This window comes from Schistocerca piceifrons, chromosome X (genome assembly GCF_021461385.2).
Source record: "Schistocerca piceifrons isolate TAMUIC-IGC-003096 chromosome X, iqSchPice1.1, whole genome shotgun sequence".
Taxonomy (NCBI): Eukaryota; Metazoa; Arthropoda; class Insecta; order Orthoptera; family Acrididae; genus Schistocerca; species Schistocerca piceifrons.
Genome location: NC_060149.1, coordinates 830,933,569 through 830,951,206, shown reverse-complemented (window position 1 = coordinate 830,951,206; position 17,638 = coordinate 830,933,569). Strand labels below are relative to the sequence as shown.

The 17,638-nt window shown below is 45.1% G+C and overlaps 1 protein-coding gene across 1 annotated transcript in view; it reads right to left on the bottom strand.

Moving 5' to 3' along the window:
• Positions 1-17,638, bottom strand: part of LOC124722728 (WSC domain-containing protein 1-like) — a 158,350-nt gene that overhangs the window by 104,379 nt on the left and 36,333 nt on the right. Inside the window, exon 2 of the mRNA XM_047247869.1 lies at positions 618-857. Coding sequence (XP_047103825.1) covers positions 618-857 — 240 coding nt within the window. The remainder of the gene's footprint in view (positions 1-617; positions 858-17,638) is intronic.

Sequence of the window (17,638 nt, the reverse complement as noted above, 5' to 3'; positions counted from 1 at the left end):
CAAATGCATATCTTAGTAAGTACGAACTTGATCGTAAATCCACGAACTGTGACGAAACTAGTAAGAGATACGGATTGCGCGCCATAGTCGGCAGTCGGCGTTAAGAGCTCTTCCTGTCTTGTTCCGATGTCAGCCATGCTCTCAGTTACGAGTGGTTTGTGACATGAGTGTTTTATTATTGATCTAATAGAAATAAATATGATATTACGGCATTCTGAATGTTAATTTCGAGTAAATAGATACCCCAAAATTGATCGACAGCAATTTCAGATAATTAGCTTCCACCGACAGAGACATTCAATGCGCCAATGAAGAATCTGTACGGGACGACATTTACGAGAGCTGCACCGCGCACAGGTAGGAGGAAATCCGACGATACGAACCACCAAGGCGGATCAAGGAAGGTCCGACTTACACTCGCAAATTCCGGGTGGAAATGCTGACCAGTTATACTGTACGTCACATATACCACCCTCTACGGACTCGCTGAGTAGTAACAGAATCAGTTTAGAAGCGAGGGGATCTTGCATGCTGCTGCTCCTACCACACACGAATCGCGGGCTCATTCCTGACAGGTGCGAACAGTGGTTCGTACACAAGGCGAGCAACAGACTCACCAGGTCCCTGGAAGCGGGTGCGTGGCGCGAAACCGGTGTGTCCGCCGTAGAGGAAGTTGCGGTAGGAGATGAGCGCCTCGTAGGGGTTGCGCAGCAGCAGAATGCCGCGGCCGCGGAAGACGCGCACTTCAGCAGCGCGCTGCGCGGCCGCCAGAGGCACCACGCCCGCCACCGAGAAGCCGTGCGTCTTCTGCACGGCCGTGCAGCCACAGTCCGGGGACACTGCCTCGCCGTAAAACCCTGCAACCACATCGTTCATTTATTCTTTCTCAACCGTATTCTTGTACCTCAGCAGCTACACTACTGGCCATTAAAATTGCTACTCCAAGAAGAAATGCAGATGATAAACGGGTATTCATTGGACAAATATATTATACTAGAACTGACGTGTGATTACATTTTCATGTAGTTTGGGTGCACAGATCCTTAGAAATCAGTACCCAGAACAACCACCTCTGGCCGTAATAACGGCACTGATACGCATGGCCATTGAGTCAAATAGAGCTTGGATGGCGTCCATGCAGCTTCCACACGATACTACAGTTCATCAAGAGTAGTGACTGGCGTATTGTGACGAGCCAGTTGCTCGGCCACCATTGACCAGACGTTTTCAGTTGGTGAGAGATCTGGAGAATGTGCTGGCCAGGGCAGCAGTCGAACATTTTCTGTATCCAGAAAGGCCCGTACAGGACCTGCAACATGCAGTCGTGCATTATCCTACTGAACTGTAGGGTTTCGCAGGGATCGAATGAAGGGTACAGCCACGGGTCGAAACACATCTGAAATGTAACGTCCACTATTCAAAGTGCCGTCAATGCGAACAAGAGGTGACCGAGACGTGTAATCAATGGCACCCCATCCATCACGCCGGGTGATACGCCAGTATGGCGATGACGAATACACGCTTCCAATGTGCGTTCACCGCGATGTCGTCACACACGGATGCAACAATCATGATGCTGTAAACAGAACCTGGATTCATCCAAAAAAATGACGTTTTGCCATTCGTGCACCCAGGTTCATCGTTGAGTACACCATCGCAGGCGCTCCTATCTGTGATGCAGCGTGAAGGGTAACCGCAGCCACGGTCTCCGAGCTGATAGTCCATGCTGCTGCAAACGTCGTCGAACTGTTCGTGCAGATGGTTCTTGTCTTGCAAACGTCCCCTTCTATTGACTCAGGGGTCGAGACGTGGCTGCACAATCCGTTACAGCCATGCGCATAAGGTGCCTGTCATCTCGACTGCTAGTGATACGAGGCCGTTGAGATCCAGCACGGCGTTCCGTATTACCCTCCTGAACCAACCGATTCCATATTCTGCTAACAGTCATTGGATCTCGACCAACGCGAGCAGCAATGTCGCGGTACGATAAACCGCCATCGCGATAGGCTACAATCCGACGTTTAGCAAAGTCGGAAACGTGATGGTACGCATTTCTCCTCCTTACACGAGGCATCACAACAACGTTTCACCAGGCAGCGCCGGTCAACTGCTATTTGTGTATGAGAAATCGGTTGGAAACTTTCCTCATGTCAGCACGTTGTAGGTGTTGCCATCGGCGCCAACCTTGTATGAATGCTCTGAAAAGCTAATCATTTGCATATCACAGAATCTTCTTCCTGTCGGTTAAATTTCGCGTCTGTAGCACGTCATCTTCGTGATGTAGCAATTTTAATGGCCAATAGTGTATATTAGTAAAGGCGAATGGAAGACTTAGAATTATCGGAGAGGTTCCGTGCCATTCAAAATATTTCTAAAGGAAGTCACGTACAAGACACTAGTGCAACAAGTACTAGAATATTGTTTCAGTGTTTGTAGTCCCAGCCGAGCAGACGTGAGAATAGACATCCAACGAAAAGAAGAACACGCTGCTAGGGTCAAAATAGGTTGGTATAGCCCTCACGAATGTATAACAGAAACGTTTACTATTTATTCCGGTGCTTCTAGGTGGAACAGGTTTATAATTTACTTTCTTAACCATTTTTCGGCTTACAAGGCCATCCTTACACTGATGAAAGTTGATACGTACATATGAAACATTAGTATATGATAATCACATATTTTAACAATATTACAGCTATGTATATACGCAGACTGAAGCGATGAATGAAAATTTGTTCAGAGGGTGGTCCGTGCTGCTATGCAAAGCCCTCAAACAGAATGGCGTAGTGGTTAGCACATCTGTCTTGTGAGCACAGCACTCCCATATTCGAACCTCAGCCTTGGTACAAATTTTCATTCGTCACTTCAGTCTGCATTTATACATCATAGATGTTTGGGGCTAGAAAAAGTCCTCGGAACCATATAGTTTCATTTGACATTATAACTGATGTTGACACCATTCTACTCAATGATTAGAAATTAATTTTTCTTACAATTAAATTGAAATACGAATTTCTCTTCGTATGGATGAAAATAAGTAAAAGAACGAGAAAGCCGACTGGGAAAATTTTCTTCAGAGCCCAGTTTAATTGCTGTAATCACTCGGGTCAAGTATCATGGAAGGAGGAAGAGATCTGGAGACACTGTCCAATTATATAATGGTGAAACACACATTTAGAAACTAGATTTTACATTTCAAAGCACATGAAGGAGCAGACGTTGACTCTGGCCAAAATATAGGGTTCTTATAGATGTGTCGGACGAAATAAGACTCGTCGATACGGTGAAGGGATCTTAGATTAACTTCCGAAGGAGGCCAAATTCGTACTGTAGCACATGCAGAATCTTAGATACCTTCATTATAACTTGGAAAGGATGGAATATTTAACTCTGAAAGAATCCATGGCCACAGAAATGTCATGTACCGGGTGATCAAAAGGCAGCATGAATTTGAAAACTTAATAAACCACGGAATAATGTCGATAGAGAGGTAAAAACTGACACACATGCTTGGAATGACATGGGGTTTTACTAGAACAAAAAAAAAAATAAAGTTCACAAAATGTCCGACACATCTCTTGCGCGCGTCGTTTGGTGGTGACCGTGTGCTCAGCCACCACTTTCGTCATGCTTGGCCTCCCAGGTCCCCAGACCTCAGTCCGTGCGATCGACCGACATCTCTAGGGATGCTGAAAGACAACATCCGACGCCAATGCTTCACCATAACTCCGGACATGCTTTACAGTGCTGTTCACAACATTATTCCTCGACTGCAGCTATTGTTGAGGAATGATGGTGGACATATTGAGCATTTCCTGTATAGAACATCATCTTTGCTTTGTCTTACTTTGTTATGCTAATTATTGCTAGTCTGATCAGATGAAGCGCCATCTGTCGGACATTTTTTGAACTTTTGTATTTTTTTTTTGTTCTAAAAAAATGTTCAAATGTGTGTGAAATCTTATGGGACTTAACTGCTAAGGTCATCAGTCCCTAAGCTTACTCACTAGTTAACCTAAATTATCCTAAGGACAAACACACACACCCATACCCGAGGGAGGACTCGAACTTCCGCCGGGACCAGCCGCACAGTCCATGACTGCAGCGCCTTAGACCGCTCGGCTAATCCCGCACGGCCTTTTGGTTCTAATAAAACCCCATGTCATTCCAAGCATGCGTGTCAATTTGTACCTCTCTATATACATTATTCCGTGATTTATTCAGTTTTCAAATTTATACTGACTTTTTGATCACCCGGTATATTAGTTACTGCCACCGAACGTTAACATACTATATCATTGATACAGTACAACATAATACGAGTAACCTCTTCTCTCAAGGAACAGTTCACTATAAACTGTGCTGCATTGTTCTAATACAGTTCTCACTGTTGGCTGTAGAGAAGCGATACTGTCGTCTTCGATGACGTCGTCATCGTCGTCGTGTGAGTAGGGCCTCCCGTCGGGTAGACCGTTCGCTGGGAGCAAGTCTTTCGATTTGACGCCACTTCGGCGACTGACGTGTCGATGGGGATGAAATGATGATGATTAGGACAACACAACACCCAGTCTCTGAGCGGAGAAAATCTCCGACCCAGCCGGGAATCGAATTCGTGCCCTTAGGATCGACATTCTGTCGCGCTGACCACTCAGCTACCGGGGGCGGACTCGTCTTCGATGATGATTGCAGACTGGGCTTAGTGGCACTTAATCGCGCTCAAGTAAGCAATCTCCAGCAGTAGCGTATGGAAACTCTTGAGCGAGTGTCTATGCCACAGTTTCTCATTTGTTGTTGTGTCTAGCAGCAACTGTTATTATTTTTGGTTCTGTCTCGAGGTACCAACCTAGTCTTGGAATCTCGTTCTTAGGGCGGTACCACAGTAACCCCCCGCCCCCCACCCCCAATCCCGTACGTCCGTTGTGGAGTGTTGTGTCACGGGATGATGGTAGGTGGGAGACCTGAAAGCACGCGTAGACGAGGAGACAGGGAATGGAACGACAGCAGACAGCAGCTCCTTGCCTTTACCCCGGTGTTCACCTTGCGAGTGACCGGGAACACCAGTTGAAAAACAGGCAGCAAAGTGCACGCCCGCATCCATGGCCGCTGACACTGTGGTGAGACGGACAGCAAGAGAATTCTCTGGGGAATTGTCAGGGGGCAATGCCTCCATGGTTAAGGCCTGGTGCCGAGGCCAGCGATAGTGGCATGACGTCGATGTCTAAGGGCACCATTCTCGACGGTGGATGACGCGATTGGCAGAGAAGTGGATATGACTGCTGTTGCGGACCCCAGCGGTGTTGGTGCAAACGGCTCTGAGCACTATGGGACTTAACTTCTGAGGTCATCAGTCACCTAGAACTTAGAACTACTTAAACCTAACCAACCTAAGGACTTCACACACATCCATGCCCGAGGCAGGAATTGAACCTGCGACCGTAGCGGTAGCGCCTAGAACAGCTCGGCCATTCCGGCCAGCCCCAGCGGTGTGCTGGGCTCGTGGGACCCAATTCTGTGGCAGAATTACTAACATAAGAGCTCCGCAGCTGGTTCTGATGACGTAAATACAGCCTAGCAGAATCTTGAACAATGTAAAATGAAAATCGCAAAACTTTTGTGATGACACCATTCTACGAACGCTGTTTCTTGCGAAAAGTTTTAAAGAAGACTTCACTCTGTGGCTGATACTTCATCTGACATAGTGGAACGGATTGTTTCCATGGCTGCCAAAGAAAATGCAACAGGGTACGGTGGCTACGACCATGCAATGAACCTGACGGTGGCTTCATGTGGCAAGGAACTGGAGGAGAAAAGAAAAACCTTGAAGGCTTGATCCCATGTTAGGAAGAAATAGAGTTTCTCTCTGTGACTCTTGAACGTTCGAACGAGCTGTTCACTCTGAGCACTAGACTGAGGAAGAAAAGGGGCAGAAGTCAAATGGTTTATGCTGTTGGTGGCACAAAACTGTTGAAAATCGACCGACATGAATTGTGGTTCATGGTCTGAGACAAGGACCTCAGGAAGACCTTCAGGACAACATATAGAAGAGAAAGCACGTACACACTAGCAGTAGTGGTGGCTGTCAAACGACAACAAAAGGACATTTACTGCATGCGTCTATCACCAACAACAATCGCATTTTTGGACAATGTACCAACAAAACCAGTATGGACGTGCTGCCATGGTCTGGTTGGATTTGGCCATTCAGAACAGTGTACGGCGGAGCGGACTGACGTTCCACAAAAATGTTGCAATGAGATGTGATTTGCTCTATCTATAATCTGCCACGTATTACGACATCAGGCGAGTTGCTTCGTGTGAACTATACCCCAGTGACTTTGGTGCAGGCTTCCCGCTGAAGGGAGTGAGAAATCACAACACGCGTATCTTCATTCCCTGTGTGCAACAGCAGAACACCCAAATGCGCAGATAACACGTGACAAGGCGAAAAACGGCGACGCATCACTGAGTGGCCCATTACTTCCAAACTACGTGGTCATCCATGGCGCACATATTGCAGATGTTCCTACAGAATCGGGTGAGAAGCAGTTGCTATTAGAAGACGCTGAAAATTTAGAGGAAAATTTTGAGTATTGCTTTGATAACATGATTCCTCAGATGAATCAACTGAGAAAATAAGTCAGCTTTGAAACGCGGGGGAGTGATCCTGTACAACAGCTCATACCGATAATTATACAATATTAGAGCCCAATGTTTCAATTTTTGCGCTGGCTATGGTGGGACAGGATTGGAAGGGTTGATCAAGGCCGGTAAGGGCCGATGATCAGTTATCAAACTGAACGTCTGACTGTACAGGTATTGGTGGAACTTGGAACCTCCATAGATCAAGGGAGTGCCTATTTTTCATGTGGATATTATTTGTACTGCGCTTTGTTGAGAATTTTCTGACAAAAGCAATAGGCCAATCAGATAAGCTGATGCATCCGCAGCTAACGAAACATGCTTAGCTGGCTAAACATCTATTAAACAATAACGACTCGACAATGCGTCCTTTAACTGCTGAAATATGTCCTGACATTCCTGAGACCACACAAAGGGAACACTTTTCCACCACAGATGGTTACCTAGAACAGCAATCTGCACAGAGTTTGCAATATTTAAATGTAATATGGTAGCTTCCACATGATAGCTTGGAGCTCTTTAATGCCATTGTTCTTACTTACTTACTTATGTGGGCCCCACAAACTGCAGCCGGTCCTTGACCTCACTCAGTCCAGTCTTCCACACTTTCCTGTCATCTCCCTCTTCATCTCGCAGATCCAGAATCTGCGTGCTTCCCATGGTGTTATCCTTCCATCTCATTCTCGGTCGTCGCAGTGATTTCTTTTCTTCAGCTTTTCCATCCATTACAGCCTTTATCACAGTGTTCTCCCCGCTACTCCTCACATGTCCGTACCATCTTAATCTTAATTTTCACACTCGCTACGACGTCAGGCAGTGTGTATAATTGTCTGAGTTCTCTGTTTCTCCTTATTCTCCACTGTTCATTTTCTTTCACTGGTCCATATATTTATCTCAGTGCTTTATTTTCAAAAGTGATGAGTCTTTTCTCTGTTGTCTTTGTCAGGGTCCATGTCTCACTTGCATAGCACACTATTGGCTTGATGATGGTCTGATATATTCTTATTTTTGCCTGCCTAGATAGTAACTCCGATCTAATGATGTTGTGCATAGCTCCTAGACATCTTCCCCCCAGTTTGAATTCTTGTTACTATCTCTTGTTCTATAAGACTTTGTTGGTTGATATTGAAACCGAGGTACATGAATGTGTCTGTCTATTGTACTGTTAGTTTTCCAATTTTTAGATGGCTTGGTCCTAAATGAGCTCTCCTTCCTACTACCATAAACATTGTTTTACTTTCATTTATACTTATACCGACTTTCTTAGCGTCTTCCATTAGCACAGTCCCCATTTTCTCCAGGCCTTCAATGTGCTTTCTTATCAGCACAATATCATCTGCAAAAGCCAGGGCATTTATTTTTTTGCTGTGGTGACTCCAGCACTTTCACATGTTACTCTCCTCAGGCTGTTGTTGAGCGCCAAATTGAACAGGGTTGGCGATATAACATCTACCTGTCTCACTCCTGCTTTACTTCAAATGCTTCTGAGAACTCCCTCTATACTTTCACTCTACACTTTGATTCCATCACACACATTTTAGTTTGCTTTATCAGCTTGTCAGGTATCCCACACTCTGCCACTATCCTCCACATTTCCCCTCTGACTATGCTGTCACATGCTTTGTTGAAATCTATAAACAGGCGAAATGTATAATGATTGTACTCCAAGTTCTCATCTAATATTTGTCTTAGGGTGAATATTTGGTCGATTGTTGATTTACCTTTTCTGAACCCTGCTTGTGCTGTGTCTAATATTTCCTCAATGTATGGGTTGACCCTGTTGAGTATAATTCTTGAAATTACTTTACAGCTTGTGCATAGGAGAGATATTCCTCTGTAGTTCTGTGTCAGTATTTTGTCTCCTTTCTTGTATATGGGGCATAAAGCTGCAGTTTTCTATTCCCCCGACATTACTTCTTTTCTTCATACCTCTTCTATCTGATCGGCTAACCGCTGATGTATCTTCTCTCTCCCTTCTTTGATGAGCTCTGCTTATATCATGTCTATGCCAGGGGTCTTCCCATTTTTAGTCTTTTTATTGCCTCTTTCACCTCCATCACAGTTGGTTCTTCGACTAATGGTTGTACGTTCTGATTATTTTCTGCCTTGTTTTCATTGTTTTAGGTATCTACTGGGTTTTTCAGCAGTTCTTTGAAGTATTTCCTCCAGTTCTCTAAATTTCCTTCATTCGTAGTGAACAGTTTTCCATTCTCGTCCTTCATTATCACAGACTTAGCTCTGTACTCTTTTCTATAGCTATTCATTGTCCTGTACAACTGTTTACTATTGTTCCGGTTATAGTCGTCCTCAGCCTTCTCTATCTGTTTATGTATGAATGCTCTTTTCTCTCGCCTTATTATAGTGTTCATTTATCTCGTGGCTTTCCTGTATGTTGTTTGGTTTCCATGGTTGTTATTTTTCATCAGTGCCTATCTGGCTCTCTTCCTGTCCAGTACTGCTTTTCTACGTGTTTCGTTCAACCATGATTTGCGCTTTATATTGCTATAATTATTATCTCCTAGTAGTTCAGGCGCTGTCTCCCTCATAACGCTTGTCTTCTTCCATATTGTGTTGATATCGTCATTTTATTTACTATTGCACACGTTCAAAAAATTCATACCTTCATATACTACACCAGCAGCCGCAGCTCCTATCGTCCGTCTTGATTTATTTATATCTTTATGGGGGAATGAGGTACTTGCTATTTTCATGTTTCTAGCTGTGGTGAAGTTGATAAGCCTCCTGGCGTGAAGTATAACGTGGACACTTCTCTTTTACGACAAGCGCGTAGCAGAAGCCGCTTCCAAGTGAAAATGTCACATCAACACAAGAAGAGTGGGGCAGTGCCCTCCATATAAAATCTGGAACGGTCCCGTCGCAGGGCACATACGAGGGTAATCTCAAAAGTAAGGTCTCCTATTTTTGTTATAAGTACAGAACTCTGTGTGGCAGTTGGTCGCACTGTTATGAGGAGTGCTTCACGCGCTGTGTGTAAACATGAGTACGCCGCGCTGAGGCGCTCAGTTTTGGCTTGGCAGCCTTTGAGAATGGAGCTCCCGTTAGATGTTACCGTCAAGTGCGAATTGCGCGCAGTTATTCGGCTTTTGAACGTAAAGGGCACTGCGTCGATTGAAATCCATCGCCAAATTGATGGAAGTGTATGGTAAGACGTGCATGGATGTCAAAAATGTTTGTAGGTGGTGTAGAGACTTTGCAGCTGGTCGGATCGAAATTCACGATGAACAAAGGAGCGGGAGACCGTCAGTTTCTGAGGAGACAGTGTTGAAGGTTGAGCAAAGCATGTATGAAGATTGGCGGATCACCCTGGATGATCTTTGTACGTTGGTTCCTGAGGTTTCCCGAAGCACCGCTCACAGAATTTTAACGGAAACTTGGAACTACCGGAAGGTGTGCGCAAGATGGGTGCCACACATGGTGACTGATGACCACATGCGGCAACGAGTTGATGCTTCCCGTGCATTTCTTCACCGCCTTGCAGCCGAACAGGACAACTTTCTGGACTCAGTTGTTACGGGTGACGAAGCCTGTGCATACCACTTTACACCTGAGACAAAGAAACAATCACGCTAGTGGCGGCATCCACTTTCGCCAAAGCCGCGGAAATTCAAACAAACACAGTCTGCCATTAAAGTCATGACAACCGTTTTTTGGGATCGGAAAGGGGTATTTCTGGTCGACTTCATGCCCACTGGGACCACAATTAACGCTGACAGGTACTGTGAGACTCTGAAAAAACTCAAACGGGCAATTCAGAACCGGAGAGAGGGAATGTTGAACAAGGGCGTACACATTCTCCATGACAACGCTCGCCCACACATCGCTCGGCAAACCGTTGCTCTCCTGCAGCAGTTTCAGTGGAACATAATCACCTATCCACCCTATAGTCCTGACTTGGCGCCCAGTGACTATCACCTGTTCCCTAGGTTAAAAAAACTTTTGGCCGGAAAGTGATTCAGCTCCGACGACGAGGTGAAAGAAGAGGTTCATAACTTTCTGAACAGCATGGCGGTGAGCTGGTATGACATCGGCATACAAAAACTGTCATAGCGTCTACAAAAATGCATCGACAGAAATGATGATTATGTCGAAAAATAGCTAAATGTTCAAGCTGTAAACTGATGTAAACCATTGTAGAAATAAACAGGTCTATGTACTTATGAAAAAATAGGAGACCTTACTTTTTGGATTACTCTCGTATATTGATAAACGGAACTCCAAGCGCTGTGAGTTCCAGTCATCTTGCTGACGACCTATACATCAAATTCTCAGCCTCCATACCTTCTCGTGAGAGTATCGCCGTTCCGCGTACCCATACAGGACGGGAAAGCTCTCGACATAGACCTCGTGTAGGGGGACTATATCGACGTCTGGCCCGCAGTAATCATAAGTTGATACAAGTTCTAATAGTGCACTGAAGCGCCAAAGAAACTGGTATAACAATGCATATTAAAAATACAGAGATATGTAAACAGGCAGAAGACGGCGCTGCAATTGGAAACGCCTATGTCAGACAACAAGGGTCTGGCGCAGTTGTTAGATCGGTTGCTGCCGCTACAATGGCAGATTATCAAAATTTAAGTAGGTTTAAAAGTGGTGTTACAGTCGGCGCACGAGCGGTGAGACACAGCATCTACGAGGTAGCGATGAAGTGCGGATTTTCCCGTATGACCATTTCACGAGTGTACCGTGAATGTCAGGAATCAGGTAAAAATCAAATTTCCAACATCGCTGCGGCGGGAAAAAGATCCTGCGAGAACAGGACCAACGACAACCGAATAGAGTCGTTCAACGTGACAGAAGTGCAACCCTTCCGCAAAATGCTCCGGATTTCAACCCTGGGCCATCAACAAGTGTCAGCGTGCGAACCCTTCAACGAAACATCTTCGATATGCGCTTTCAGAGCCGAAGGCCCACTCGTGTACTTTTGATCACTGCACGACAAAAAGCTTTACCTCTGCCTGGATCTGTCAACACCAGCATTGGAAAGTTGATGACTGGAAACATGTTGCCTGGTCGAACGAGTCTCGTTTTAAATTGTATGGAGTGAATGGGTATGGAGACAATCTCATGAATCCATGGACCCTGCATGTCGGCGGTGGACAGTTCAAGGTGGTGGTGGCTTTGTAATGGTGTGGGACGTGTGCAGTTGGAGTGATATGGAACCGCTGATACGTCTAGATACGACTCTGACAGGTGACACGTACGTAAGCTTCCTGTCTGATCACCTGCATTCAGTCATGTCAATTGTGCATTCCGACGGACTTGGGCAATTGCAGCAGGACACTGCGACACCCAGCCGGCCGAAGTGGCCGTGCGGTTAAAGGCGCTGCAGTCTGTAACCGCAAGACCGCTACGGTCGCAGGTTCGAATCCTGCCTCGGGCATGGATGTTTGTGATGTCCTTAGGTTAGTTAGGTTTAACTAGTTCTAAGTTCTAGGAAACTAATGACCTCAGCAGTTGAGTCCCATAGTGCTCAGAGCCATTTTGAACTGCGACACCCCACACGTGCAGAATTGCTACAGGGTGGCTACAGGAACGCACTTCTGAGTTTAAACTCTTCCGCTGGCCACCAAACTCCCCAGTCATGAACATTATTGAGGATATCTGGGATGCCTTGAAACGTGCTGTTCTGAATAGATCGCCACCCTCTCGTACTCTTACGGATTTATGGACAGCCCTGGAGGATTCCTGGTGTCACTTACCTCCAGCACTACTTCAAAGTCGGCCGCTATGGCCGAGCGGTTCTAGGCGCTTCAGTCCGGAACCGCGCTGCTGCTACGGCCGCAGGTTCGAATCTTGCCTCGGGCATGGATGTGTGTGATGTCCTTAGGTTAGTTAGGTTTAAGTAGTTCCAAGTCTAAGGAACTGATGACCTCAGATGTTAAGTCCCATAGTGCCTAGAGCCATTTGAACTACATGAGACATTAGTCGAGTCCAAGCCACGTCATGTTGCGGCACCTCTGCGTGCTCGCAGGACCCCTACACGATATTAGGCAGGTGTACCTGTTTCTTTGGTTCTTCAGTGTATTAACGTTAATAGAAGCTGTTAGATGTGCCTGCTTCTACTCTGCAAGGTTAAAGGTGCTCATGGACTCTTAAGATAGCCGATGTGATGTTATCCATCTACCGGGTATCGTCGTGACCTTGTGACACTTCTGAGTGTCTGACATCCGGGAGAAGTAACAGTCGCTGTCGCGTCCGCAGCGTCGTTCTGTGAATCGGCGTCGCGATTATCGGCCCAGTTCTCTGGAGAAAGTTCTGTCTCTACACCGTCGCTCTAACTCTGGATAGATCGGACTTCATGTTTCTGCAACGGGGAAGGAATAACCGCCTGCCGGAGGCACTCCGTCGGAAGATTCCTGATTCTGCTCTTGCAAAGGTGGTCCGCATCAGACTGTTGTGGTGTGGAAAGAGCCTCCCCCTGCTCATCAACACACTAATTTTCTTTGCTTTGTAGGTCGCGTTTTCCCATCGAGCCCTTCAGGAATGTGTCCCACGGCAACAAGTGACATTTCTTGTGACATTTCGGCGATCTTTGTCTGTGTGTGTGAGCCTTCGTATCAGAATGCGGAAGAGACCCTCGGCATTCAGGGACGAAAGCAGCTGTATGCACGATCATGGTACTAATTTCCCTCCTCCTTCAGATTCCTCCCCTTCAGTCATCAACGTCGACGGCGCAGTTGTGGGTGGTACGTTCGGCGACATCGCACTACCAGCGTCCAATGATGCAGACGTTTCCTGCAAACTATCATGAGGAGGGGCTGGCCATTCATCGGAGCAGTGCCTGTCCGAAACTCGTCAACATACGTTAGTGGGCGTGACCTCGGCGCGGTCGTAGGCACAGTTTCTCCTGTTGGACGCTGCACAATTATTCGTTGTATGCATTCTGAACGACCGTAATCTTCCTTTCCACAACCCGAGCATGTCTGCGACTGAGAGTTATAGATAACTATTGCTCTGTATCCACCGATGAGCGCATAGGACTGGACGCGTTTTGTCAGTTCAACCCGGATCTGTCTCACTCCACTGAGAATAAGGTACGTCGTGAAGTTCGATAATTTTTCAGTGGCTTGGCTAAGTACTCTTTCATACTGTTGTAGTGCATCAATCACTAGATCAGACGGAGCTTCAGAGGAGACAGAAAATGAGGGTAGTTCGTTATCCAAGTAACGCATTATCAATAACTACATCACCAATATAGACATAGGACTTTCTAAATTTGAGTCCATGCTTAGTAGCTCGTGTGAATTTGTTACACACCGTATAATTTATCAATTTTACATATATCACGCTACTCTTGATTGAAAGGTGGATTCCTGTAAGACCTCGAAATTCTATTTTAACCTCTTATCGTATGAATCTTTCAATTTCATGGCTTTAGGACGAGTATATTCGTCCGAAAGCTGATCTTTATGGTAGACTTATCGTATAAATGTACCAGTCTGTATCGAGTAACACAAATCCCATGAGGAAGGCAGAAGAGACAAACAACCGCACGCACACGAAGCAAGGACGTGAGGAAGACTTCCGTACCAATACTCTGTCAAAAGAAGACTGTCTACTTCGGCTATCCGAGCCTGCACTAGCACAATTCCTGTGACTCCCATGGAGGGAGAGGCTTTGTTATTATTGTCGCAGCCTGTCTAGACATGTATTACTATTGGCAATGTCTCTGTTTTTCGATATATTATACAATGCCCTTTAGACATGCATGTATGGATGCATGCATGAAAATACAGACACTACGTGTCTCGACAGGCTGCGACAGTAGTAATAAAGACTCTCTCTGTGGCGGAATCACCCGAACTGTGCGAGCGCAGGACGTGTACAGTAGTGACATACAGAAATTTGGGTTGGTCTTAGGGATGTACACGGATAGCCGAAGTTATTCCCGCTTCGCGTGTTAAGGGAGTGGGTTGTCTTAGTTCCGCCTGTATCACAATACCGTGTGTCTTCCTTCTTTGCTGTTCAATGTCGCACGAGTTCTTGTGCGTGCCCAACTACTGTTTGTCATCTAGTGTCTGGTGTTCGTGCAGCCCTTCCCGACACGGAGCTGTGTTGCTCTGAGATGTGCAACATGCTTCCTACGACTATTCCAGGTAGAGACAGTGTCAGCTTCGGTTTTGATAAATTCACGTGACACATGCAGGCCAGCTCTTTGGATAAAAAACTGTTTTCTAGACAATATTACAGTTATTACAATTCAGATGCATACTGCGTACTTTGATCCTGATTTATATGTGATTTTTTTGTTAAGTTTATGGACCCCCCTTCAGGTTGACAGCATACTATTACGTCACGGTACTCACGTCCCCTTTACCCATCGTGATAGTTCCAATCTCAAAGTTCTTTGGCGAATTTAAAAGTGGTCCACACAAATATTGGGTTTTTTAATCTTCTACCCGAGGTCGATGACGGTTTTCTGAGATATGTAATGCTCCCTCACAGGGGTATACGACATATTCGAAGAGAACGCTGGTCTGTTTAGCAACGCTTACAGATCTATAATAGTGTTCTGTCAGTAGAAATCGTGATAAAAGAAATATTTCCTCTCACTTTCAGGTACGAGGTTATCGGGTTCGTATTTCTTATACCGGTCAGGAAGGAACCTGCTTTATTTGTAGTCAGAGAGGCCACCTCCATACCAATTGTCCGTGCTGTATGGTAGTATTAAAACCTCCTTACGAACAGCGTAAAAATTGACTTTAGCGGATCTTCTGCTACAGAAATCTGCAACTGAGCCAACTCCGGTTATAGAGGGTCAAAGTGAACTTTTGAGGGATAATGTTCGTGATTTTCCGCATTTTGGCCATGTTAGGAATGTTAACGTCGTCACTACCACGATGATGGCGACTGTTACTCAAAACAAGCGTCGCAGAAAGCATTTGAGATTAAATTATTAACTGAACTTATAAATAGAGACGGAGGTTATTGTCCAAAAGTTTTTGGGAATTCTGCTCTCTCCCAGGTCAAACAACAAAGGGACACGTTTACAGCTACCTCTCCTTTTGGTATTTAATATGCGCTATCGGTAACTTTTGAGGTTGATCATATTTGGTTGTGTGGTGGTGCTCGTGTTTACGGTATGTGTTGTATTTCGTCTTATACACCGCATACAGAGTTTTAAAGTTCCTTGCTCAGCGCTCTCTCATTGCATTTGTGCCTTGAGAACGACACCTGTAATTTTTGGTGGTTGTTGAAGACATCCGGCTACATTCTAGTAAGTTGTCTGAACCTTTTTAAAAAAGAGAAACTCATGTTTTACAGACCCAAACATTTTCGGTGGGATTCAGATTTGGCGAATCTTTCGAGGTGACGTACAGTGCGTGAGTGTACGCCAAACCAGGAGAATATGCATGCAGCCCTCTGAACACTGCTGCTGTCACGTAGGCAGACGAAAGTGTCCACAGAATACACATCTTGAAGATGTAGAAAAAATGACAACTCTTCGTCACCGAGAATAGTGAAATAAACTTTCTGGTTGATACTGACAGTAGCCTGAATGAAAGCACCCACGCTGTGATACGAACCGCAAAACATGACAGATTAACTTCAGGCATGAACTACAACCTTCACACCAAAAAACCTAAGACGGCTGCTCAGATTGTCTCCTACATCGTTTATATAGATATGGAACAGCAGAAGCCTATGACACTATCTTGGGAACCACAGAACTAATTTCTGTTTTAATCGATGACTTTCCGACAATTACTACGAATTTTGACCACTCTGGCAGGAAATTACGAATCCAGTCACATAACTGAGACGATATTCCATAAGTTCGCAGTTTGATATAAGCCGGTTGTGTGGTACAGTGTCAAAAGCATTCTGGAAATCTATAAATACGTAATTAATTTCAAATCGCTTGTCAATAGCACTCAGCACTTTGTGTGTGTAAAGAGGTAGTTGTGTTTCACAAGAACGATGTTTTTTATATCCGTGTTGACTGTGTGTCAATATACCTTTCTCTTCGAAGTAATTCACAACGTTCGACCGCAATATATATTCCAAAATCCTGCTGCAAATCGACGTTAATGATATGAGCCTGTAATGTATTGGATTACTCCTACTACCTTTCTTGAATATTGGTGTGACCTGTACAACTTTCCAGGCCTCGGGTACGGATCTTTCGTCGAGCGAACGGTTGTATATGATAGTGAAGTATGGAGCTATTGCATCTGAATACTCTGAAAGGGGTAGTTAAGTATGGAGTCAATGCATCAACATACTCAGAAAGGAACCTAATTAGTGTACAATCTGGACCGGATGTCTTGCTTTTATTCAGTGATTTACGTTCCTGCATCACTCTGAGGATATCTACTCCAAAGTTACTTATGTTGGCAGCTGTTTTTTCGAAGGATTTGTGCTTTGTCAGCACTATTGTCGATAGCATGTCCATTGCTATCTCACAGAGGAAGCATTGATTGTGTCCTGCAGCTAGCGTGGTTTACATACGGCAAGCATCGCTTTGGACTTTCTGCCAGGTTTCGAGACAAGGTTTCGTTGTGAAAACTGTTATAAGCATCTCGCTTAGAAGACCACGCTAAATTTCGAGCTTCTTTAAAATCTCGCCAATCTTGGAGACTTTACGTTCGTTTAAATTTGGCATGCTTTTTTCGCTGTTTATGCAACAGTGTTGTGACCCGTTTTGTGAACCAAGGGGGATCAGTTCCGTCGTTTATTAATTTATTTGGTATAAATGTGTCAATTGCTGTCGATACCATTTCTTTGAATTCGAGCCACATCTGGTCTACACTTATGTTATTAATTTGGAAGGAGTGGAGGTTGTCTCTCAGGAAGGCGTCAAGTAAATCTTTAGCTGCCTTTTTGGATCGGTATATTTTTTCGTTTATTTTTGGAGGATTTGGGAGTTACAGTATTCAGCCTGACTACGATAACACTGTGTTCACTCTTACCTATATCTCGTTAGATGCTCGCTGTTAGCTCAGGGTTATTTGTTGCTAAGAGGGCAAGTGTG